This window comes from Mycetomoellerius zeteki, unplaced genomic scaffold, assembly GCF_001594055.1.
Source record: "Mycetomoellerius zeteki isolate Tzet28-1 unplaced genomic scaffold, Tzet1.0 scaffold122, whole genome shotgun sequence".
Lineage (NCBI taxonomy): Eukaryota > Metazoa > Arthropoda > Insecta > Hymenoptera > Formicidae > Mycetomoellerius > Mycetomoellerius zeteki.
In genome coordinates, this window is record NW_017256147.1 from 726,730 (window position 1) to 754,308 (window position 27,579).

The 27,579-nt window shown below is 33.3% G+C and overlaps 2 protein-coding genes across 9 annotated transcripts in view; both read left to right on the forward strand.

Moving 5' to 3' along the window:
* The window catches only part of GluRIB (Glutamate receptor IB), a 226,297-nt gene that overhangs the window by 150,431 nt on the left and 48,287 nt on the right, over nt 1-27,579 (forward strand). For all 6 annotated transcript variants that reach the window (XM_018461440.1, XM_018461435.1, XM_018461436.1 and 3 more), the window contains exons 3-4: nt 7,659-7,786; nt 9,643-9,772. In XM_018461440.1, the coding sequence (XP_018316942.1) occupies nt 7,659-7,786; nt 9,643-9,772 (258 nt within the window). The remainder of the gene's footprint in view (nt 1-7,658; nt 7,787-9,642; nt 9,773-27,579) is intronic.
* LOC108731233 (facilitated trehalose transporter Tret1) lies at nt 13,793-20,590 on the forward strand. 3 transcript variants are annotated; one of them, XM_018461448.1, is made up of 5 exons: nt 13,793-13,898; nt 17,346-17,441; nt 17,529-17,897; nt 18,216-19,018; nt 20,146-20,590. In XM_018461448.1, exons 2-5 carry the CDS (start codon nt 17,399-17,401, stop codon nt 20,293-20,295), a joined length of 1,365 nt encoding a protein of 454 aa, XP_018316950.1. In that variant the 5' UTR covers nt 13,793-13,898; nt 17,346-17,398; the 3' UTR covers nt 20,296-20,590. The 3 variants fall into 3 exon arrangements, with proteins under 3 accessions (XP_018316950.1, XP_018316952.1, XP_018316951.1); XM_018461450.1 differs by lacking the exon at nt 13,793-13,898 and adding an exon at nt 14,140-14,346; XM_018461449.1 differs by lacking the exon at nt 13,793-13,898 and having other exon boundaries at nt 16,792-17,441.

Genomic DNA, 27,579 nt, shown 5'->3' on the forward strand with positions numbered 1-27,579 from the left:
TTTAACGGAATAAGATACTTGTTGATGAAGAAGTAGAATAGAATGTACGTGATATATATTTCCTGCCTTAACAAAAACGGTTTGATTATTATGATTTGATTTCTACGAAATTTTTTTCCCCATAAAATTCAGAATAAGAATAAATCAAATAAAAGAAGAAATCCTGATTTAATTATAAGTGGATCTTGATGCTCGATAATTTTATCTGCAAATTTTTTAGTTTTATAAACTACGCGTTGATTTGGTTTGTCGGAACGCAATTATGAATTGAAGCTGAAAATAACATCACAAATTACATTGATCGTTAATTTGATAATGATGCTAATAAGCGTCTTAAAATGCAAATACTGCAAAGAATTTATTGCGAAAAATATTCTCTCAGGGATTCGAATCTGATACGCTCTTATTCCTTGCGGTCTTAAATCCAATTCGACTACTGAAACATGAGGAAATATTTGTCGGAATACCAGTAACTAGTGAAAAAACGTAATTATCAAAGTATTCTTATCAAATTAATGATTAATATAACTTGTGATATTATTTCCAATTTCAATTCATGAATAATTATCTTCCAAATCTGACAAACTAAATCGGTGCGTAGTTATAAAATTGAAAAATTAAAATATTTTATTATTTACGAGCATTATCAATTATTAAAATTCGAATGATTTGACTGAAAATAGGATTTCTTCTAATCTTTGTAATATTAGTAATGTATTTCTGTACCGAGAGAATCTAATTATCAAATTTCCGTCGTCTATAATTATACTTCTCGTCAATAATAACACTTCTTGAAAGATATAGATGTTTCCATGGCAGGAAATTATAGCGCTCAAGGTTAAAGTACAGTAACATAACTAATCTTGGTAAGTTTATATATATGCGGAAGAAGTCTTACACATTGTCGAGTGAAGCTGTGAGATTTGTCTAGTTGTCTGCTGAAGGTGGCTGACATCATCATCGCGACCCAGTTGAGGGCCATCTAGTTATATTATGACGGGTACTTGAAACTTTGCGAGTAAAAAATAATTTTACCCGTGATATTCAAGTCTACCTTCGAGTATTCTCTCCGGTGAGAGTTCCCGCTGATTGTCTCTAAGTTATGAAAAAAAAAATGGTTTTCTGAAACTTTTGACTAAAAGGAACAGAAGATAAACTAAGCAAAGAAAGGATTTCCTAATCGAAATCAGAATCAGAACAAACTTATCTCCTGCTATCGACACTCACTTAGAGCAATTTTCTCAACTCTTTACACAACGTTAAATTATAACGGTAACTGTTTATTATGCAGCAATGCTTTTAATATTTTCAATGTAGAAATCAATATTTAAAAATTGACTATTAGTAACATAAAATTTATTTATTAATTAAATATTGGTACATTATTTAATTACTTTTTATAAAAGATTTCGAGTTGAAACAGAAAGAAATAATGTAATCGTTTCTGTATACCTACATACGGTATACGGAATATTGCACGGAAAGAACTTAAGTATCTCTAAAAATTTAATTAGATACATGTGAAAAGAATTTTACTGGATACCAAAATAATTATTAAATAAAGGCATTTATATTAGTTACTAGAACGTCAACATTTTTTACAACGTTATTGTCATATTTGGAACCCTTATAAAATTATTTTAATGGTCTAAAATTATTTTCAGATTTGTATCTAGCTACAGTTTTTAGATACTTTAGCAAAACCGTTTTTCCGTGTAGATGTGAATCATTCTCTCTCTGAATAAATCTAGATTTTATATTGAGCACCATCATTACTCATTTGTTATCGCCTGGTCGTTGGATGTCCCTTACCATCAACTGTGCATATGTATAACGAAGTTAGATAGTAGAAGTATCATCTGCATGTACGTAGCACCTGTCCGTGTAGTATGCAAAGTTTGCCGGCATCATTAGCCTGACCCAGGCTGGCTGCGCGATGCGAGTAGATATATTTAGTATAATAATAGACGCTAAACTTATTCAGTCATGAGCCAATGCATAGAGTCGATAATACTGCGACCATCTGCCGCCTACTTGATCGAGCATCCCTTTCGCATACTTGACGCAACTTTGGTATGCTTATTGTGCACCGTACATGGAGCTGCGTATCGATTCAAAACTTCCACAATATATCGCAACAAATAAGATGATAGACGCAACGAGCAATTGGGATTACAATATTTCGTATAAAGCTTATTCTATATGAATGCAACTTATGGAACTAGAAATAGAAAATGCATTTTAAAGAATTAGGAATGGAAATCACCAAATTATATTAAAGAAATTAAAGATATTTACACAGAAAAAACAGTTTTGCTAAAATATATAAAAATTTAGCTAGATACATATCTGAAAATAAATTCGTCAAACCATCAACATAATGTCAAATGTTTAAATTGGTTGCTAGAATGCCAAAACTTTTTATAGCACTATCATCAAGTTTGAGTCTCTTATATAATTTTTTTATTTTGATGGTTGAACAAAATTAATTTCAGATGTCTAGCTAAATTTTTAGATACAATTTTAGATAGTATAATTTTTAAATACATCAGCAAAACCATTTTTTCCGTGTAACGGTGGGGAATAATATTACTTTTCTTTTATTACATTTTTGTCATTTGTCTATTAATTCACATATCAGTTCTGAATATCTCTGTAAAGAAATATAAACTCTTATTCTTATTAGTTCAGACATGGCAATAGATATCACCTTCTTTTACAGAAAAACAAAAAATTTCGTAAACTTGATAATACATATTTTTTGACCAATGATTATCATTTAAAAAAATATTCTATTATTATATTAAGAAAATTTATATCTAGTTTGAATTCATTATTAAAAGTTATCACATATTACTTTTATTCAACTAACAAGTAATTTTTTACTTAAGTTCATACCACAGCACCTAGAAAACAGATTAAAATTTAACGAGTTATCTTATAGCTATTCCGTTGACTAGTAGTTTTAGTAAAATTTATGTATGCTAAAAAGAAATTTACGTAGCCAAGATGTTGCTGCTATACACTTTACTTAATATATCGTGCAGTGACTCACGAAATTGCTTCAAAATTTCAAAAGATTGTTTAAAAACTTGTTAATTCAGAAATATATTTTTTACATGCATTTTCTGGATATATATAAGCTATAAAAATCATTTTGTATCTGTTTTTTTCTTCCTTATTCCGTTAAATTTTTAAGTTTAATTAATTTCGCGAACAATACATGTATGCATGAAGTTATAATATTTATTTAAATCATATTACATTCTATATATACATTATACATAAAGTTAAACTTAAATCAATATTTAGCGTACGTTTTCATAAAATTATTAAAATAAATCTCATTTCAATACCCTTAATTCAAATTTTGATTGCTATTTAATGTTAAAAATAATGGAAACATTTAAAAATTGTTGGATAAAGCAGCATTTAATTATTAAATTTTCATAGAGCAAGAATTGTCTCCAAATTTCTTAAAAAATATACTTCTAAAAATCGATGCAAAATCTATGAAATATACTGGATATCTACTTTTATGAGAATTGTGTAGTAATGCGTAGAACTTCAGTATAACTCATACAACCGGATGGTGCAGGAACGTAACAAGTACGTTGCGAAGTATGAAGTGCACAGATGCACAGATCCTTGAGGGAAATACTGTTCGAGGATGTTCCTCAGGATAACATCCGTCAGTTACAACTTATGATTAGAACCTCGCCGCGCATTTAGTCAAATAATAAGAGACGCGCGTATTTTTATGGTCGTCGGCAAACGTTGAGAAGCACGGCCGCGATGGTATACGTGGAATTAATAATGACGAAAGAGCGAAGGGACATTCTTAACTAAGGCGTGGGCGCATATATCACGATGCCCCATTATGCTTATGAATACAAATGCACCCTCGGGGTGGCCACAATAAATGCTGGCCGTCGTGCCGCCGGATCTCTGAATTCTGCTCTACTGCACGTACACGTGGTAGCCGCGGAACAACGAAAATAAAAACGACTCCCGTCTCTGCCGCCTTTTTTTCTTTTGTCCTTTTTCACCCCAGACTCTGGACAAATGCTGAGCGTGAGGGCGAGCATAAAAGAATAATTAAAATAAAGTAGGCTGCGCGTAACTTGAAATTATACACGAGTACTATAATGATAACAACAAAATGGTTAATAAGAACCACCGCCCTTGGGTATGCGCAATTTCTTTTGTAGGCTCAATAAGATGGTCTCAAAATTGTTACTTTTTAATCATAGGAGGAAGCCCTACACGTATTTTGCTGTATAGTTATATAGAATAAGCGATTGTGCTTTACACTTTCTGTTGTTGTACCCTTGGATGTCAGTGCACAGGTTGTGGATTCGCCAAGAACAGATTAATTGAATAGAATAAATCACTTTCCGTTTTCACTAACACACTTATTTAATTAATTCTTTTTACAATTTCAACTTTACCGTTTTACACTAGTATTTTTGTATTTTAACAAAGTTCTAAAGGTATGCTTTACGATCCCGTTATTTATCGTTTAATCAATTTTCGGAGCGTTACTCGGTAATACAGGACTCACGGTCTCGGTCTTAATCGTGACGCGCACGTATTAGATCTCAGGTGACGTGAGAAAAACAACTCTGTCTGTACACAACGGCGTACGCTAATATACCGCTCGATCTATTGACCTGGCTTGAACTTGGTCAGCTGTTCGAGCTAGTTTCGGTCATTGCCTCTTCTGAATGCGATGAGTGTTGACGAGTCACATTTGGATTCCTAAATTAGCGAGCAATCATTTCCGTCTTTCGCAATGTGCAGAAGACTTCTTCGCATTCTTTTGCTCGCTTCTGCAAGATTACATTTTCACAACTTTTCGGAAGCTTCTTCTTGAGTCATTGGCTTGCATGTCATTTACCCTGCAGTTGCTAAGTGCATTTTACTAATTATACATTTGATTTAATTTTACCATTTGTAGCTACCGCTATAACACTGTGTTGAAATTAAAGAAGTGTTTCATCATGTCAAATCATGAACATTTAAAATAAAATTCATTTTTTTTTCTTAAATTAAATAAATTTAATTTAATTTTTCTTAAATTAAATTTAAATTTTGTCTATAAGAATAAAATATATACTTTTTATTATAATGTATTAAATATAAATAACTGATGCAAACACATTTCTCAGAAAAGTTTAATATTAAATTAAATTAAAATACTTGAATAATATTTTTAAGTAAAGGAGAAAGAAATGAAATAATAAAAAGTAGCTGACTACATTTATCGAGTTACGATGGCTTGTAAGCGCAAGACCGCAATGTTATTCGCATTAAGCATCGAAAATACCGACGTTTCTTAGTCATTAAGACCATTGCAAAAATCTTCGGTTACGAGCCTTGTCAGTTTCTTCTTTAGCGATTAACTTGTAGGGGTTGCAGCTTCCACAGCTCCTTTCAGTTTCTTTTTCTTCGACCAGCACTCTTTTATCCGCCGCATACCTTCTCTTTGGATCGCTTCCAACCGTTTGGATCTTCCCTCACCTTCGCAATCGGTGTAGCCGATATCCTATCTCAGTCACTCTCCCTTTTTCCTTCCACCTATTCCGAGATGGCCCGTTCTTTTATACGTTTTATCGCGTTTGTCCATCATCGCCATTTATCTTCGATGTATCAATCGTTACTAAACAACACGTGTACACATATACATTACCGTGCTTTGAATTATCATATTAACAAGTCATACTCAATACAATATCGCATAATAATTACGTTGCATATGTATATGACTTCAATTTAACTTTCTTTTTATTTTTTCTATCAACATTAATATACCATCTGTTATTTTTTTATGTATTACCATTTTCACTTGAATTTCAATAAAACTTCAATATTGATTTAACGTTGAATATTGAATAGATAAAAAAATGTTATTTGCTGGGTGAAGGACTATGGCTCTGAACAATGTCAATTTTTACATGCCGAGATGTGTTTTCTAAAATAAAAAAAATTTATTGTAATTTTATCAATAATAATATGAAATATTGAAGACAAACTAATAGAAAGCTAAAAGAATTATTATTTTTTTATTATTAATATTAATGTAAGGTGACGAAGAAACATATTACGTTTTCGTTCATTGCTATTTTCCCTACTCAATCGTTTATCCTGCGTTATTAAAAGCGACTTTGTTAACGTAGTAATCAAATTTAGATCTGTGTATAACTCGGCCGCCACATACGCTGTTTTTATTGATAATCCTTTTTGTCTCTACCGTGCTAATAAAAACGGATCTATCCAGCAGGCGTTCAGTATGTCTTGCAAGCTGACACTTTTGCGGTATTATTGTGCTTTGTGAAAGACCACGCATAATGGTCAACGAGATTACCCATCATATGATGGCGGCTGCTCGATCTTCATAAAGAGTATAGTGTGTTATTTGTTGATATTAAATAATAACCCATAAATAACAATGATGAATAAATAGATGTTTATATATACAACGTAACATTTTTCAAATAAATATTAAACAAGATTTTATTATCATGTGCGCACAATTTTTTAAACATAAATTTGACTTGCTTAAGATTTTACGATATTATTTTCGAGCATTTCTAAAAAATTGTTTTATATGTCTGCTTTATAGTCTACACAATTTACAGTCTACACAATTACACAACTTACTGAACAACAAATTTTAATTAATATTTTGTTGCTTTACAAATAATAGGTATAATATTTCTTGTTAAGCTTTCTACAATAAAAAAGGATATGCTTTTTAAAAAATTCCGTCATCCCTCAATTTTTAAAAACTTCGCTTTGAATTGCTTATGCAATAACGCAAATTTGTATATGGTGAAATTTTTTCTAAGCATTTATATACAATATATATTGGAACACTTTTCAAAAATACTAAGAAAGTGCATATTTTCTTAAAATTTTCAATATATATAAATATTGAAATATTCTAAAATTTCTCATTCTGTATTCTCGAAGAAATATATTAAAATTTTTCAGATTTTATAAGATTTTATCAGATATTATAAAATAAGAAGTCTTTTAGAAATCTTCAAATATTTCGTAATATATAAAGAATTCTAGAAAAGTGTAAACTTTCTCTGTATTTCTGAAAAGTGTTTCAATTTGTATAAAAGAATCTGAGTAATTTTCTAAATAGTAAAATTAATGAGAAATTCTGAAAAATTTTGAGAAAAATTTATATAACTATAAAAAAGAAATTTAAATATTTTTTACAATATATGAAAATAAATATAATAATGATATAAAGATTTTTTTATTATTTATGTATAATTTTAAGTGAAAAATATATATTAAAAGAATACAATTTATTAACAACATTTAATGTAAAAAAATTACACTTTATTTTATAAAGTTTCTGTTTCTCAACATCTGTATGGTGATTCTTATACATTTTACTCCGTAAAGTAAAAGAAAACCATTATAAATTGTTTATATTTATAAAATTTTTTTAAATAAAGTCCTTGTTTTTCCAAAATCTGTAGTTGATAGAACTTTTTTAACCTTATATTCTTTTTCAACAGCTAAAGATACATAAGAATCACCATTTAAGTGTTGTGAAACAGAAACCTTTTAAATCAGTGTTATCTTTTTCTTATTTCTTCTCTAATGATAACGATCGTTATTTTTGTACTTTACAGTCTGCAGCCAGTTCAGTAGAGGCGTATCTTCGATGTTGGGCGCCGTGAGTCCAGACTCGTTCGATACGCTACATTCATACAGCAACACCTTCCAAATGCCATTCGTGACACCCTGGTTCCCTGAAAAGGTAAGCCATATTTATTTCTTTTAGATTTATGGCATTAAAAGCAATTCAAGTTTATCATTTTACTCATCTTATTTTTTATTTTTTAATCTTTATGTAACATTGGAAATAATTTCTTAGAACTATATCAGAATGATAACAATTATGTCTTATGAAATATACTTAAATTTGTGATATACGTCATTGTTCTGGGTTTTTCCAACGAAACAATGCAATCATTAATTTCACGAATTCATGAGATATCATTTGTTTCGTTCGAAACAGAATATCGCAATTGGTCATAGCCAATACTTTTTCTCAGAGCACAGCAATGAAATGAAACTTTATTTAAATTTAATTTATATTCATGGAACCTGTTTTTCCGTGTGTCTTTTCTTTTATAATCTTATATTTTATACTCCGCATATCTTTCCTTCGATTCCCTGAAGCAGAACGTACAAGGAAATCTGAAAGAAATATTTCACAAACTGGTTCTACTTAAAAAAAAGTTATATACAAAGAGATTAGATTTTATTTCGTATATCTGATACTTTATTGAAGTACATAAACGTAACATAAACGTTTTTCATAGTCATATTGCATAATAATTCTCATTAAATTTCAAATCTTGTTAAATTTAAATTACATTGAACAGTATATGCAAAGGCTGGAAGATTGGCGTTCAGGTTGAAGTGTCTATGGTAGAAACAACTCATATTCGATGCATAAATTTTCCATCATACTTATCAATTCAATGTGAAAAAAGGGAAATATACGTTACGATGTGCATGCGCGCATTTGACAATAATTGTCATGTACAGAATCAATAGTTTCGTTTCGCGCTGCAACTGATAATTAGCGACGCTACGAGATGCATGATGATGGATTTGGTCGATACAATCATCCATACAAATACGTAAATGTGTATGCGATACATACGGTATACATATTACAATTTGAATTTCGAAATGAATTGGCTCACCGAAAATTTATTCGCCAGCTCGAATTGTGGGGTTGCATTTATCGCACCGTTGTAAACTGATATCGCACTATGCTGTAGGATGAACGTTGGGCTCGTGAGTATTTCGGCGGTTGTGTGCGTATTTTTCCCACGATATATTTCCGTGCAGTATAAGTATATATATGTACGCGTAACGAACGTCGATGTCGTTTAAATGGTAATCGCGCGGTAATGCTGATTCGACGCCTCGGCTTTCTATTCCTTTTTTTTTTGGTCAATTACGGTTCGCCAGGAACGACCATTTATATAGAGAAAATCCTTTTTCAATTTCCATGAGATCCTTGCCTGCACTGCGTTTGCATCGCTGCCTCACTCTCAAGAAAGAGACGTTATTGGCATTGGAAATTCAATACGTGGAAATATAATCATTCTGGCTAGACGATAATTAATTTTTTAAATCTTATACACGGTATTTATTTCCTTTCAACATCATCTGAAGGTTCAATAAAGAAAGCATTATTTTATTTTGGAAAGATATTTTTTAATTACTCTCTCATTCAATCTGCTTTCAAAAATCTCGCAGTTCATTTCTAAAGCGCGTAAATGTTTTACGAGAAAAAGTCGAGTCGAGACTCGACAACTGAAATTAGTATCAAAAGGCATATATTTCGGTAGTAAATCACTACGCGCAAGCACCAGTTGCACATTCGCGAGGAATTAAGTTTCAAAGAGAATTCACGAGTGGTAGGAGCTCGATTGCACCGACTCAGATTAAAGTTTCGACGAAGCATCCTTTCCCTCCTAAGTAGAATTAATTTCGGCAGCGCGTTAAGTGGATGACGTACGACTGCCTGTTCAAAATTTCACGACGAGCACGATCATAGGACGCCGAAAATGCACAGGATTATTGTGTATCCAGGTTCTGACACCATCCTCGGGTCTCTTGGACTTCGCCATAAGTATGCGACCGGATTACCATCGTGCTATCATCGATACGGTGCGATACTATGGTTGGAAGAAAATCATCTACCTCTATGACTCCCACGATGGTAAGTCCTTTACCCTGCGGCTTTCTCATGCATTTCTCATTTTACAGCGCGTAGCCGCGGGCTACGGCGCATACCGCTCGCTGCAGCTCGCGCCTTTTCGCCTCCGCCCTTGCGATATTTCTCTTTTTATTATATCTGCCAAGTAGGCTCGGTCTCTCGTGGCCAACTTTGCCGATATCGTAGACATGGGATATATCGAGTGGATTCCCCGACTTTTGCGCGGAATAAAAACACACGTATGGATATCTCTTGACACCGCGATCATATTTTTGTATGTTTATGTAAAAGATATAATATAAATGACACATTCGTAAGGCAAATGCTGTTAAAAATATATTACATTCGTAAACAATCCGTGCAATTTCCAGGCTCTGTACAGAAGGGAAAAATTTTCGTAATGTCCAGTTTAGACGATCTACAATTCACTTTTATATTTGAAAATAGAATTCTGAATTCTGTTTGATATGTATATTTTGATATACGTGTGTGTATTTTAGTATATATTTTGTATGTGCACATGTTATTTTGATTCTTCGCAAATATTTGTTGTGCCATACGGTACATAAAATCATAAATAAAATTCTATCTCGAATTCTGGAATAATAGATTGCCTAAAATAGACTCTAAAACGATACGTAAATTAAAATCCCTGCACCAAAATAATGCGAGCGGAATAATGTATGATTATGAAATATGGTCACGCTTAAAGCCTCCTCGCGGCGTATTGCTGCTTAAAAGTGAATTGCATCACGAAAATATAACTTCTAATTAACTACTTGTATTACTCGAATTTTCTCTACGTTTCGTTTTCTCGTCATTAAAATCGTATGATTTACAACCGGATGAAATCATATGTGTATGTGCAATCGTGTGCGTATTTCATGCTTCAATATGTTTGATACTCGGGATTCTAAATATGAAATTGAAGAGAATACAAAACACGAATTTCTGCATATCACTGTTTCATGTATACTAATTTTATCTGGTCTTTACATAATATCAGTAATCGAATGCAAAATGTTGACTTACACTCAATACACATGCATATTCAAAGGAAAAATAATTAAGCGTAGAATGTTTCGAAAGACAAATTGCACGTAATTTTGAGAAAGATTTTTTACTTTTATTTTTCTCTAATTTATATACATGCAATATTTCATCAAAATTACAATTGTTATTAGTTCATTATATATACTGTCTTATATAAATTATTATTTCAACAACTTGCTATTTAAAGAAACATATTTTAAAACTACAATTTATCAAATACTACTTCAAAGCAGCTGATTTTTAAGAACTTCCTAGACATTGTCGGCATTGCCGAGATCGAATTAAATTCCCGAATATGTTTCGCTTTCGTAATTCGAAACGGTGACAGGATGGTAACTAACACAAATTGTAACAAGAATCTCTTCCCCGATCTGTTTCGTACGAAATCTCATGTCAATCTTGATGCTGGAGGCAAAGCGACAGCGGTTTAATTACTTAATTAATGGAACATGGAGTAACTTTGACTGAACGAAACGATTAATCACCGCGGATCGTGCTAGAGAGTTTTGTATCTCGCTGACTTCCGGCCGTTATAACTTGGTCACGTGCCTCAGGCATGAGAAAGCCATTTGGAATTCCTCGAGCCGACCAATTGCTCTTCTTCGACAAACTCCGATAAGAACGAGCTTGAGGTAGTCTAGTATCGCGGAAACGGAGGGAGTTTAATTACCGAATGCAAATGCAAATATACTTTAGGGACTATCGTGCTGTCTCCGTGCGCTGAACGACCTCTTTCCTTCCTACCTCCTGCCTCACCTCATCTTGCCTGTTCCCGTCGTCGCTATCTGACGTAGTTTAACCATACCGTTTCCCGATTAAAGCAGGTATGAGGAAAGCAGTAAGACGATGAGTATTCGGAGAATCATTTGGATTTCATGGCAAATTTTTTTGTTACTCTTAGTCTTTCTTACGTTGATACCTCTCGGGGATAATACCTAACATACCTGAATTTAAAATAAAACATAATTTGCAAAAAATATCGTATCGATAATTATAGAATGTAATAAAAAATATTTAAATAGCTTCATATAGTGATTCTCTAATGACATACTCCGCATTTTCTTCATGAACGATATACGTGATGAAATATAAGATTTTGAAATGGTAGTTTTTATTACTTTTTTTTAGTAAACATATCTCTGTATTGCATTTCAGTATTGCATCAGAGTATTACTTATTTTTTGTACAACATGCATTTACATTAATAAGAGAATTTTTAATATAATTAATGTTAATTTCGATCAATTTAAATTCATTTTTCATTTAATATTAATGAAAAATTATTCTTTTATTTTTAATAACATAAGTAACAATTAGCAAAAATTAAATTTTTTCACATTTATATTATTGGGTTACAACAATTACAATCTACGATAGCGAATTATTAATTATATATTCACATCTAAATATTTTTATGGATTTGCATACAAAAAGAACGATTTTGTTGAAATAATTATAAAAAAATTGGACTATATATACTATAAATACAGATCCGAAAACAATTTCATTTGAAGTATAAATTAGATTCTGAGCTTTGTGACAAAAAGATTATTTAAATAGTGCAATAGTATTTTAACATATGCATAAAGACACGTGATGTAATTAACATCATGTGGTTAAAATGTACAAGAATACTAATTTACAGAAAATATGCGATTTATTACGACGTAGAGAGACAAATTATCAAGTCGATAAACACATCTAACAATACGACGTGCTTAGAAAAATTGTGCATTGCTTTCAGTATTCTCAACGTATGCACTAAGATTATGCGGCAATAACGCCTTTAAATCAATCTGACGCGCGATGTCGTTTGTCGCGCAGAACATCACCGGTGCAATTTCAAAGTTAAGATACGTCAGATGTTTCCTCGATTGCGCCGTTGCTCCAGTAAAATGAATCGCCGTCGGTCAGGTCGACCGTTCGCATTGAAGTAGAACCGATTGCGCGAATAATCGAGAGAAAGTTCGAATTACGTTCCATTAGATTTTCCTGTTCGCGGTATAAATGTTAAATCAGACTTCTAAAATCCTAACGCCTTTAGAATCAGCCGTATTAACCACTGGTATTTGAACACGAGTAATACTTTCTACTGACATTTGAAATAATTCCCACAATTATTTCTGGAATTTTAAAAGCAGGAAACATACACATTTGATAATATATATTTGAAACGTTTGACATTTCAATGTTATTCACATTAAATATAAAATTAACCCGCAGCCACGACGTTATTCAAGGATGACAATGACTTTTTCCCGAACAAGGCTTACGTTTTTATCTCCCGAGGTTGAAATTCAATGTGAATAATTTTTTACCTTCGAGAAATAATTTCTTAATTCCATTCGCGTTTATCCTTCTTAAGATTTCTTAGATTTAACAACGAAAATTACCGAGTAACATAATGACTGGAATAAAACTGTGCAATTTGCATTACTCGTTTGGTATTCGCTCAGATAAGGTATTGAATAAACATGACATAGACATAGAATAAACGTGTATAGATTGCGTTCTCGCTTTCAATTAGTAAATGTTTACACGTAGAAGTGGAAACACACATGTTATTGCGTTTATCCTGAAATTAAACCTAGCACAGTCAATAACAACGAATTAATAGCAAGCATATCAGTTTTCCCAGGCATTTCTACCATTTGACACCCGCATCATTACGCCCTTTTGCTAAAAAATGGAAAAAAAATCACGAGCTGCGAAATGGACCAATTTTCAAAATACACACGATACGTGACATGTACGTTCCGCACATATAGTACTAAAAGGCGGTTAGCCTTTAGCTGATAAAACAGAAGAACGATATGAAAAACTGCGGAAAAAGCCTTGCGCGCGCGAGAAATAGCGCGGGAAAGTAATTAGCGGTTAGCAGGCCACGTTGTCGTTCTTCGTTCAGGACGGGAGGGGATTCGATTAAAATCGCAGTGACGTGCTTGCGTATCAGAGTCAGGCTCAGTTTCCTTTCCGGCGTCTTTCAGAATGACAACGGCGTCGTTGTCGCCGACGCGCGTCGAGATCTCGGCATCTCATTCTCGACTATCGTGGTAGTGACAGGTGCTCTATCAAGGTGAACTCTCGATATAATTATTTCTGCGAGTACACTTTCGCTGCGTGCTTCATGTATTTGGAGGCAATTAGACGAAATCTGAAGTCTATCATGAAATATATCATTTAAAATCATAATTAAAAGAACTTCCTAGAAGTTTCTATCGCATTAGTGTCATTATAGTTATCGACATAAAGCAAGTCAGGAATAACTCCAGTTTAAGAAAAGAAAAATTTCTCTGACACGGAAATTCATTTTAATTTCAGAATTCCATCTTTGACGATGCAGTGATTAATAATACCTATATGCATTATATATATGCATGCATGCGTTAATTTAAATGCGGCTATTAGAAAAATTAAATTATCATAAGCAATCGCCAGACAATAACGCTTAAGAAAATCTGCTTCGCAAAATTAGATTAGTGTAAGAGAATTAATATTAGAGCTTCAGACACGGAAATAAACAGGTAATAATAATCAATATTTATGCCATTGTAATCCCTTATCAAAACCACATTCGAAAAATATGATTCATACCATTATCCGTTCAATATCCATCAAATGGCATGATTAAGTAATTCCCGATTGCATTTAACTACCTTTCATGATTAAGTAACAGCTCGCTGATCAAGGCGAATTAAATCCTCCGCGTGATAATGGCATGTCATTGTTAAATCAGGTGTAACGACGTGATTGAGATAAAATATGCGTGTTCGCATAATGACTCTTATGTATATATCTGTCAATTAATCGGGTCGATGTTCGAGTTTCATGTTAGCGAATGCCCGTAACGCGTATGTGCAAAATGATTTATTATATTCGCTATGAGTAATGAAACATCGCGGTAGAGCAATAGCTTAATTAGCTGCACAATGGAAAGCCGCACCCGCGATTACTTTATATTATCAATTTAAAGGAAATACAATAATTCGATCATATATCGGTCGCTATTTATTTTCTAAGAGAATTCAACTAATTATTTCATAAATCTTTCAAATTTTTTGTTAATGAGAATGCAGGAGGTTATCATTTGTTTTTTTAATTTTTATTATTTATTATTATAAACATCTTTGTTATTTTCAAATTAAAAACATGTTTTCAATTCACTGATTTTAACATAAAATAAAATCTACATAGAACTAAATTAAAAACATATATATGAAATTAATTTCTGAATAATCATGCCTTTATAAATAGCTTGTAATTTAATAAACTTTAGTTATTGAATCGATTATTGTTTATATTAATAAAAAATAATACATTTAAAAAATAGAAATAATTATGTATAATAACTCAAAGCCAGCGAGTCCCTCGATTCGGGAGGCTGCGATTAACCATTCATCGACTACGCAGTTAAGATGAAATATCATGCACCTTCGGACGTGACGACCTTGGGGTAGTAACCGTGGGCCTTTCTTCTTGCTCTTCGGTGATGATAAGTGGTTGGACGATGGGAAATGTCTCGGTATAAATGGCAGATGCAATTTCTCGGTCGTGTTCCAGTCGTTTCGGCAACCTGTTTGAGCAAACAAAAGAGAACGTAAACTAACTGGTTTTTGAGAATTTGACCGGTTTTAACGAAGGTTTCTGTACAAGCTGCACCAAGTTCCAGAACCGGACTAGAGACTCAAAGGAGATTCTAGACCATTTAGTTTCTAAGTAAATTAAATACATGTTCTTTAGCGTTTAGCATGTTCGAATAAGCAGACCCTTTCCATTCTTACGAAAGATTACTGGTTCGCTCTAAGCTCGAATATCACAGCCGAATTATCACAAAAGGAAAAAGAGAACTGAATATTACATGTAATTATCGCAGTTACGATCCGTGTTATTAAAGCAATAAATCTTCGTAATTATCGTTGCTATGTACCAGTTGCATATTGCGCAACGTTGTACGTTAAATGTATTACCGTTTTCTCTAATCATTACGAAACGAAGAGAGATGAAATATTTTATAAAACACGATGTCTTATGACCGAAGAAAACATAATTTTTTAATTGTTGTAACAAGCACTATTATTAAATCATACTTCTATTTTAACAGCACAGAATTTTTTTCTAATACATCGAAAGTCAACAATTCAAACTTACATACTTGCTAATTAAAATTGATATTATTCTCATTTTGAAATATATACACAGAAATAGAAAATAATGCACGAAATGACTATTACGAAAATGACGATATTTGGACAATAACTAGACTGTAATGATTAAAAGGAATATAACAACAATTCGAATTTTGCGAAAATATTCGCTGTTGTGAGCCTTGAGTATATATAGCTGTGTAATAAAGTCACAATGTTTTTACAATTTAAAATTGTAAGAAATTATCTATTTTTTAAAAAAAAAGTTCATTGATTTCATTTATTTAAGATGCTCACGTAGAACAGAATAATTTATGTAAATACTAAAAACACATACACGCACACACATACAAGGCGGTTTGTGTTATATTTCGTTTTGATTATGTGCACCAACAAATGATCACTTCGTTGATTATTCCTATATTCATGTAAGACAATATTAAATCTAGTTTATAAATATAAATATACGGTTTGTTTAAAAATTTCGAGACTGATTTTTCCTGAACGTACAAGTAATGCCATTTTTTCAACAACGGCATTTTATATATAGTAATAATCGCTGATCAATTTTGAAAAAAAAGATGTTTTTTTCACCACTAGTAGTTGAGCTATCTAATTATTCTTAACCAGTGATTCGTTGGTGCACTCATTCAGATGGATATTCCATTTTGGAGAGCGAATCGTCAAAGTGTGTATGAATTCCACGACGATAAATTCATGTTAAGGAACGCGCTTGGTTCGGTCTTCGTCTCTTAATAGGTGTATTGTATTGGCCAGCCATAAACTGTCGCTTTGGGAGGCATCGCATCGCGTGCCACAAAGCAAGAGCAAGTGCTCTCCGACCGCGGCGGTCAGCGGTCATGCGTGCAGACGTAGCCGTTTACACGTGTGACTGTATCGCACCCTCAGTCGGGAGATATGTGGCGCGGAATCTAGTTAGTACCCTTGTTGGCTTTATCTCCGTTATCTCTGTTTGGCTCGGAGGTCGGCCATCTCGCCAGATTAGAAGGACAAGCCGCGCGCGCTTCTGCGATCGCGATAATTAGCAAAGATGGAATTTCGTATTTTCAATCTCCTGCATCTTCGTGTCATTTTAGCGTTCAAACTCAAACTGGAGAACACAAGACGGATAATATACATTTTATTCACCTATCTGATAATATGTTAATTCATTAATAAGCAAATCTTAAGAGTAGATAAAATCTGTAGATCTGCGGTATTGATTGCAACAATAATATGCGTTTACACAATAGTTATTTATAACTGAAAATTGAAAGAACAAGTGAGAAGTAACTCGTTTGCAAGTATGGCATAACAATCGCAATCATGTACGCGTGCTACTTTCGTAGCAATTGTTTTTCGTTTTGTTTAATCCATAGAACAAATCCGATAGAAACAATAATTATAAGCAAGAGGAACATCATTGAACATAATGGACCGCGGCATATTGCGGCAAACATTGATTGGTTTCATATGTAAGTATTCAGATGGAATTGCTCCGACGTCTGGACCTAATCTCTCGCGAACGATCTATGGAAAACTTACGTGTGATCACTTCTCAGGCAGTATTTTGATCATTGATTGCGGTCTCCATGAAGGATGGAGCACGCCGACCATACCGAAGTTCAATAACGGGGATCCTTTAAAGGTGACAACCAATGAGATCGCTTGGATCGTTAACCTCATGTATGTGGGAGTTGGCATCGGCTCGTTGGTGCCTTTCATACTGATGGACAACATCGGACGTAAGGGAACTTTACTAGTCACTACGATACCGAAGATAATCTCGTGGATCTTCATTGGGCTGTCCACATCTGTACCATTCATATACATTGGACGGATACTCGCGGGCATCGGATGTGGCATAACGTACGCTGTAATGCCGATGTATCTCGGCGAAATTAGCAGCAAGCGGACCAGAGGTCCTTTAGGTGCGATATTATCAATGTACAATGCATAGTCTAATTTTTATTGCTACTTTGACATATTTATCGTTTTAAATATAAATGTTAAATATTTATTCGTGCATATTATATTTGTTGATTGCAAATGATTTTAGTGGAATCTTTGTATTTTTTAAAAAAATTTACAAATCTGATGTTTTTTAAACTTAGTAGATACGATTATACAGTTAATGTTAACGATCATATATATATATTTATTTTGTTGTGCACACTGCACTTGGATAATATTGTTCACGAATAATTAGTATTCTTAAAAGACATCACTGAATGAAGCAAGGCCTTCAGGTACTTTAATGGCTGTTCTACTCAACATCGGGATGCTGCTAATCTACGCGATCGGCCTGTGGATCAGTCGATTCACGATGGCGATGATAAGTATGTGTGCGCCGGTGCTATTTCTATTAACTTTCATATGGTTACCCGAGAGCTCAGTGTTCCTCACGCGGAAAAATAGACTTGGACCCGCGGAGAAGACCCTTAAGTGGGCCTTGGGTAAAGAAAACGTAGACGAGGAACTCGAGGAGATCAAAAGAATCGTGGAGTCCGAGGACAAATGCAGCAAGTTGACTCTTAAGGAGATGTTCAAAGAGATTTTCACCAAAGCGCAGAACAGAAGAGCTTTTCGAATTGCTCTGATACTATTGAGCGGGCTGACATTGACCGGTGCGGCACCGATACTCGCATTCCAGTCGTACATATACGAAGAGGCCGGTTTCAAGATCTCGACCAACGCCAGCATCATCTTGACGGGTGTCGCCATCGTCCTAGCTGGCAGCACTTGCGTATCGATAGTGCGTCTCACAGGCAAGAGATTACTGCTGCTGATTGCCGCACCGATTTGCGTGGTATCGCTAGCGACGATAGCCACTTTCTTCGAATTGCAGTCCGTCGGATACGATGTCTCTCAATTCAAGTGGGTGCCCACGGTCTTCGTGGTGATTTACGTGCTCGGCTTTGGATTCGGTCTTAATCCGATACCGCTAGCGTATATCGGCGAGATCTTCGGCGTCGAGGTCAAAGTACCCGCTGCGGTACTCAATGCTCTCTACTACGCTATAAGCACCACCGCTATTGTGAAATTTTATCAGGTACGTTGACGTCTGTGTAAGAATCGATTTTGTTTTCGCGGACGACAGCACGGTAAGCGGGTTATCGACAGCAACGATCAGTTAAGAGGTTCAGCAAAAAAGAATTCTTTGCTTCGTAACAGTATTATACATATAGTATTATACATCACGGTACGATGCAGCATCGATTAATAGTCTTGACGGTCAAAAAGGAGTTTTTACCTTTAATAATATTAAAAAATACATTACGATGTACCTATATATAAATATGCAAATTACATGAATTTAGTGATGCAATCAATATCTTATCACCTAATAAGACTTGCATAAGAAATATTTTCTAAAATTAAATTTGCGATTTTAATTTTTTTTTGTGGATCGGAGATTCTGTTTGAAATCATCCTCTTTTGTTTTATAAACTGCTCGCTCAATTTTTATGCAATTTGATCTATGAAGTAATTTGATAATGCTTCATTTAAATTTGAGGTCAAAAATAAAAAATTCAAAATAATAGATTCAGTATGGCGGACAGAATTTAAAAAAAATAATTTGATTATCATAAAACTCGATTTTTAGGGAGTTTTTAAACTTGATGTCACTTTACAAAGTGACATCAAGTTTGCAGTTTCGCTTTATTTGAGGCACATCGGTGCTACGTAAATAGTTAGTACTGATTTTCAAACTGACTTCCGAACTGTGATTATGAACCCTGTGACACTAGATCCTCCTTCATGGAGATTACTGTCCTTTTGAAATTCGATATTTGTAGACTACATTCAAACTCAGAGATACCAAGAACCTCCTAAAACAGAGTTTCACAATCAATTTATTTTTTTGAAATTTAAATTTTAGAATTCTGAGGCCAGACTCGACTCAGTGACCCCGAAAATTTTAGAAAGTAAAATCCTTTAGAAAGTAAAATCTCCCATAAATTATTTTGTTAGAAAGTTCCAATTCTCAAAAGATTAATAATACCGGTTATTCGTTTTTTTACTTCAAACGTATCACTTTGATAAACAAAATTGCTCTGATTGTATTTGAAATACAATGTGAAATAATTTTTTAAACTTATATGATTTTTCTTCTATTACTTAATATCATGTAGCGAAATAATGTAACAGTAGGAACTATTTGTACTGTGTTTGTAGGTCATGCAAGAGTTATACGGCACATTCGCACCATTATGGACGTTTACTGCGATAACATTTCTTGTATGGGTATTAATTTACCTATTTGTGCCCGAGACCGAAGGCAAAACCTTGGAAGAGATACAATTGGAATTGCGGGGTAAAGAGTGATGTGTATCGACAAACTATTGTATGTAAAAAGAAAACATAAACAGGTGTGGCATTATATGAATCCAAAGATCGTTAAATCCGTATTTACAACGCATATCTAATACGAAATACTTGAATTAATTAATAATTAATTAATTTTCTCAATATTGACACACACATTCAGAGCCGACTATAAAAAGATTATAAAAAGAACAGGAAAATAATGTTCCTGTTAAAGTGTAATAATAGTTCGGCTTATATTCTTAAAATATGTTTTATCATTATACTAATCTATACTTTGACAACCAGATGGATAATTAGCAGTATTATTAATGTGGACAAGTTTTAATATAGAAAACACACAAGTAGCAAATTTCACTTGGAAAATAAAATTTATGGAAGTAGTGAGCTACAAAATAATTCAGATAAAACAGAAAATTTCAATTTTATTTAAAATTTTTATCGATGTATATATGTGTTGAAGAAATATTAGATGAAATCTATAAAAATTGTATTTATAAATTAATAAAATTAGCTTACAAAACGACAAAAGTTAACAAGGAAATGTTCATTTCCAATTTTGATGAACTAATATGTTATTATGTAATATGTTATTGTCTAGACTAAAATAAGGGACACATATTTTTTTATACGTGCTCGCTCATACGCACTTTTGAGGAATGAAACATTGATTTTGATAAAAATCGGTCAGTTTTTGTCGAAGCGAGTGTAAGAGAGGAAACATATTGTTAATAAAAATTGAAGTTTCTCTCAAGAGTACTTTATAATAATAATTTAAAAAATGTTTTAATTTGTTACTTCTTTATAAATAAGAATTTTTTTACTATTATTATGAAGTATTTTTGAAACCATTTAACTATTATTAAAAATGTTTTTTCCATCTATTATATATAGTTTCGATGATATTCGCTTCAACAGCAACTAACGATTTTTATTTTACCCGTTTAAAAGTGCATATGGACATGTATAAAAAAAATACATGGGGTAGGGGGGCTCTTATTTTAGTCCAGATTACAACATATTAAAAATTCATCAAAATCGGAGGAAGAGAAACTTCCTTGCTTCTTTGTAAGTATAATTGCCTTTACCGTTTCTGTAAATTTTAATTAACATTAGCATAGGTACATATTACTATTTAATTTAATTTTTTCTCGAGCAATTGAATAAAATTTTAAATCGTTTAGCGTTCATATTGATGTACATTATATATTACACGTTTTTAACAATATTTATAATTATCATAAATATTTACGTATTTAAAATCACATTTAAAATCCAATTGGCCTCTCATTATATTTGTATGTCAAAAAGCTTTTTCCACTTAATCATTTATTCTATGTGTTTTGCTTTACAAAATCGTAACGTCGATAATGGCGTTAAATCGCATTTGGAGATGGTGAAAGCACTAGGGAGAAACGACGCGAGGGAAAATCATTGATCTTGTTTGATCGTAAAGCTCTAACTCCGCAAAGAGAATCGTTTAGTAGTGATATCGTGTACGACGAGATTCGTATGTTCGATCGGACAAGTTAAGTTCTCATTAAAAACACATTTGCAATGTGAATTTACTGGCCTCGCTCTCTCTTCTTAATCCTATCTTAAAGTCTACTATTTCAAATATATAAATATCTCCCGTTGCGCGTTGCTAAATATTATCTTAACATTTGTGTTAGGATTGTATAAATAGAAAGATAATTATATTATTCAATTTGACCACATAGGGTCTCTATTTTACTTGATTACATTGTATGTACTACGACCATGTTCTGACGGCGTATAATTATTTCGATACTCAAACATCAAATCCAAATATTGCCAAATATTATTGTCTATTATAAAGTGTTATTCAAACTCTTGCAATATACCTTGCTTTACGCGTGTGAAATGTTTCGATAAAGTTTACATTTTGTTCGCGTAAAAGATCGAGAAGATTTGTGTTAACGACGAAATGGCTTCTAAATTTTTCAACCAGTTTATCCTTATGCAGAAATCCATCGTATTTACAAGCGATAAAGAATGCAATATTTCCTGAAATCGGTCCTCTCGTCGTAAACTGCCGAGTGATTCTATCATATGACCATCTTGGCTACCGCTGATGATGGCTCGTCAGCCTCGGTATACGACGGAACATTGGTAGGACGTGTACGTTGGACGACACGTCTTGCATACGCTTGTTGGCGTTTCTCTCCGACGGAATGTCCGGACATGTATATCGCTCACGTACGCATCACGTATATTTACAATTACAATACAACGCGGAAATGCATTTGCCTATATGCACGTATAACTGTTTATCCGTCGATACCCTCTCGCGTCATGTATTAGTCTGAACATGTGTGTTCAGAATACACAAATGTGGATTTGAGCATAATTAGATTTAATATTTCAATGTGAGAGTATCTATCTCATATCTCTGTGCATAGCAGAATAAAAATATGAATTGATACTATTGATAATACTGACTTTGTATTCGTAACGCCGAAAAAGTTTAAGTCGAATATAGAAAGATAAACAAGCGTATAGTAAGTAGAGTAAAAAAATATTCTATAATAATTCTGAATGTATGTGTGTGTGTGGGTGTATCTATTATTTAACTTTAATACCTATTATTTTTTAATTAGTAACCTCATAGTATATGCCTAGTAATTGTATAATAAAAAAATAATTTTATATAATGAAAGAATTATTAAAAAATAAAATATTTTTCTATCTATTGTTTTTCTATTTATAGTTTGGTGTCTCTAATGTAGTAATCTGCGCGACTGCTTAGTTAGACTATCATTAAAATCACGTCTATAAATATGAAGAGATATAGAATTACAGGATGCTAGAAGAACGAGAAATAAGATGTATACTTTAATTTTGTGCGTTGTATGATTGCGAATTGGCTAACGATAGTAATAAACATAATGGGTGAGTATCAGGAGATTGAGCAAAGCTGTGAGTGCAAATGTCCATTGACCTCGTACATTCCACATACCCTGATCTTATGAGCCATCAGTATGACTTGGGCTGCTCTACGTACATATCTACTGATATATATCCATACGTACCTAGTATCTGTTAGGGTGTACGTTCACCCCAAGTGTGTGCATTAATGATACGCGTGTGTATTAGTGCTCCGTTCCACATATACATAGATATAACTGGCAGGTACATACATCCCCGTGCACATATGTAGAAAGAGAAAGAGAGAGAGAGAGAGAGAGAGAGAGAGAGAGAGAGAGAGAGAGACAGAGCAGAGAGAGATCCTTCGATAGTATGCGTTGTATCGCGCGAGTACGAGCCTTCGTATAAGCTGAGATCAAGATTGATAGGCTACGAGTCGCAACACATACGGGGCATCCACTTAGCGGTGCATTATCCGAATGAGAATGTGTACAGGCTGGATCTTACCTTACCTAATGCGACGCCCGCAATCCCAGTAATGGCGACCGCTTTGGCCGTCGCGCGTGGCGATCTTCGCCAATCGATAACATTGCGCGCGTGTGTGTACCGAGTATTATGTGCGCTACGCGATTATTTCCATCCGACAAATGCGGAAGGAGCTGTTCCTGTGACCTTGCGAACCATAGTCAGGAATAGGTCGATGGAAATTAACAGAACGAAAATACGTGCATGCTATCCGAGGCTATTATCTCCCATTTATGATTACGTAAACCGAAATCCTATGTCAGTCACGTAATTATTTTTTGACATTATTCCATTGCAAATGAGATTTTAAATTCTAGCACACGATTTTTGTTCTTGGTCTGAGCTCTGTCGTTGTGCACTTGAAAAAGCACACGTTGGAGTAAAAGTTCACGTTTAAAATAAAGTAAAGACAAAAAGAAAGGAAAAAGAAGAGAAAGAAAAAAGAACAATGAGGAATTGAGGGAAGAGGAAGTAAAATGGAATTCTCCGGAAAGGACATGTTAGAGAGAATACATACTTTGGCATGTGGCAAAACGTTTTTGCTAATGGCACTGCATCGCGAAACTAAAAAATTATGTGCTTTTTCAGGAGGTTATTATTATTAAATTGCAGCTGCGTACGCGACTGGTGTGCATAAACGTACGCGTATGCTCGTGAAAAGGTTATCCTGCTGTATATCGCGTAAAAATATTTTCCAACAAGACACAAAATATTGTACAATATTAATATCTCCTTATAATATTATATTACGTTTAAAATCGATTTAGAACTATTTTATTAAAGTCATTTATTATTAATCTTCATATAAATAGTATATAATTATGTAACAAAATGAACGCAAAACGCTTCGTGTATCATATTCCAGGAAATATTATTATAAATTCACTGTGACGTAAAAAATTAATTAGATAATGCGACGGTTTCCACTAATTGCTAAAGTTTAATTATAGTAGCCACTGACTCATTAAAAATTGCAAATATACGATGCATTATTATAAATTTTTTGTAAAATTAATATCTTTTTATTCTACTGCATAAAATAATCGGTAAATAAGAAACAAAAAGTGAGCATTTCATATTTTATGCTGGAATAAGTAGATTACGTAATGATTACACCTTTTATGTAATACTAATGTTCCATGGTACGCACGCATGTCTATTGCATCATTGAATAATTTATAATTTTATTGCGAAATTCATATTTGCTTGCTTATCGCACAAGTTACATAATTATTCTATACTTAATGTATGCATACTGTTAATAGCAAAGGCAAAATACTTGTAATAGACCTTGTAAATCATTATTTAAAAGGTGTTAAAAATTTGAAAAGTAATTGATTTAAGATAATTTAGAATTCAAAGAAGAATGTAGAATTCAAAAATATCAAGAATTTTGTGATCATTTTTGCGGTTTATTATAAAATTTGTTCCAAAGTTCGAAAGAACCCGTGTCCAAATCGGACAGTATAACTTGTAGGCCTGATTGTAGTACTGGTGATCGGCTGACCAGACCTGGTCCAAGCAATTAAATCAGTAAAATATCATGAGTCATCAGACTCACATTAGTTGAGCTTTATTGATTTCAATTCTAATAATGTAAACAGTCAGTAATTTCTTTTTCCGAAAAAATTTTTATCTTTGACTGTCAAATTGCTCGTTTTTACTCAATATACTAAGAAAAATATATTAAAATATTTTAAAATTCTTTATCTAAAAATCCATAAAATAGGAGTTTTCGATCTGAACAAGGGGATGGTCCGATTTGGAACCATCGGTTCCAAATCGGACCGAAAAAAGCGTTTTTATATTTTCCATTATAGTTTAATACAGGTGAGAGATACGTCAAAATGATCTGAAGCAAAAATGAAGGGAATTAAATGATCTTTCCAATAACACCTTCGATTTTACGATCGGACTTTATTTACGCCTTATAGAGAGGAAAAACTGCAAATAGGTCCGATTTAGACTAGTATTATGGTCCGTAATAACATTTTAAACATTTATTTAGCAATTTTCCCAAATATCTTATTAAACTTGGTATTTATAAATTCGTATTATGAAAAATTGATATGAATAAGCTGTAAAAAGAATTGCTAAAATTTACGAAGAAATGTTCAAACTGAATGTTAAAGCTGAAAAATGTTTTTGTCCTCAATTCTTAATAGAATTTCCTTAATTGTCGTTACGAAATTAATTGTTTTATAAAAATAGATTCAATATTTACTGATCTCACACACAGTGAAAAACATTTTGTATTTGTGTTCTTGTTAAAGCCGGTCCTCGTTAACATTTTTGTATCGAATTTTTAACCTATTTGTGAGTATTAATTTAACATAATATGATTATGTTATATGAATATTTTATATCAAATTGTCTTAATTGATATTCGATTTCTTATTTCTCAATATTAAAATAACACAACTTATAAGTGAAATAATAACATAAAAATAATATATTTTATATCGTAAATTTTAAGATAAATGAGAATAAAATATGTTAATTTAACATATTATAAATGTTAATTTTACTGAAGAAATACTTTCACAATTTGCTTACAAATTACGTCAGTGTTATATTCATAATACGAATTTATATTTTTATGTTAATTTTTTTACATAATAGTTGTGTTTCTTTCTAACATATTCATCTTACGTTAAATTAATACAAATTGAGGTAGATCGTTTGAGACGCGTGAAATGTGTTAAATATAACAAAATTTTTTCAATTATGCTCCATTTCTTTTTATTACGGACGTAAGCGTTACCTATTTTTTGTACGAGTCATAACTTTCAATTTCTCTATATGAGTATATATAACTCAAGCGAGGTAATTGGACAGAAAGAAATTTGATATTAAGAGACAACATGACATGTGATTTCACTCATCCTCGCGCCTACTTGCGGAATAAGTGGATCACCTTGTCTCATCCGTTTTCGTGCGTCGGATATAAGACCGTAATCGCGGTTGATATATCGCCGCGATCGCTCTTCATTATCGTCGAATGTGTCCTGCAAGCTTATACGGTATGTAGGTACGTTTCGCAAAACGACGTAACTTCGTTGGTGGTGGCGAAGTGGCTTAACAAGGCAGACCGGACGAATTACGCTTCTTGCGTATTTCGGCGGAAGCATATGGATCGTGTATTATATAAATGTGTGTGCCATCCAAAACCGGATTGAGATCAAGCGAGCGAATGCAAATGAACATGAATGAACAATTTGCTTCCGTCAGTACAGAGTCATTCGCACGCGTTGAATTTAAGTAAATTGTATACTCGTGTTTCTTTATTCGTTCGCTAGCCTGATCAGGATTAGAAAGTTTCTACGCGCGATCTTCTAATCCTTAATAACGAAATTATCTAATGACGGCGCGCGTATTAAAAGATTCTAAAACGAATAAAAAGAATGAAAAATTTACCAAGATGTACGTATAGTAGACGCGTCATGCTTTAATGTAATTAGTCGTAAAAAAAGAAACGTTGGTATTTTTTTAAATCTAGGTGCAAAAGGATCTCGCACGTCAAAAAATCCAGCTGGAACAGGCGATGAAAACTTTAGAATCCTCACAATACGCAGATTTCGACTGATTAATTCAACGGAAGTGGCAGCGGAGTGAGTGCGAACGAGGAGTCGTTTTAATCCCGCGCGCAGTATACTAGGGTTAAATTCACCCGTTTTTCGTCGCTTTCTTCCATTCACGCGCCAGGTTCTGTCCTTTGTATTCCCACTTTCGTTTGCTCGCGTCGCGAAACGTGAATCGTCCGGCGCCGACGACGGGCGTGTAAAAAGGCCGCTCATGCGGCGGCGACAAAGTACTCGCGCGCGCTCTTCGCACCTCGCGTGATGTGAAACGCGTCGGCGGGCGAATTAT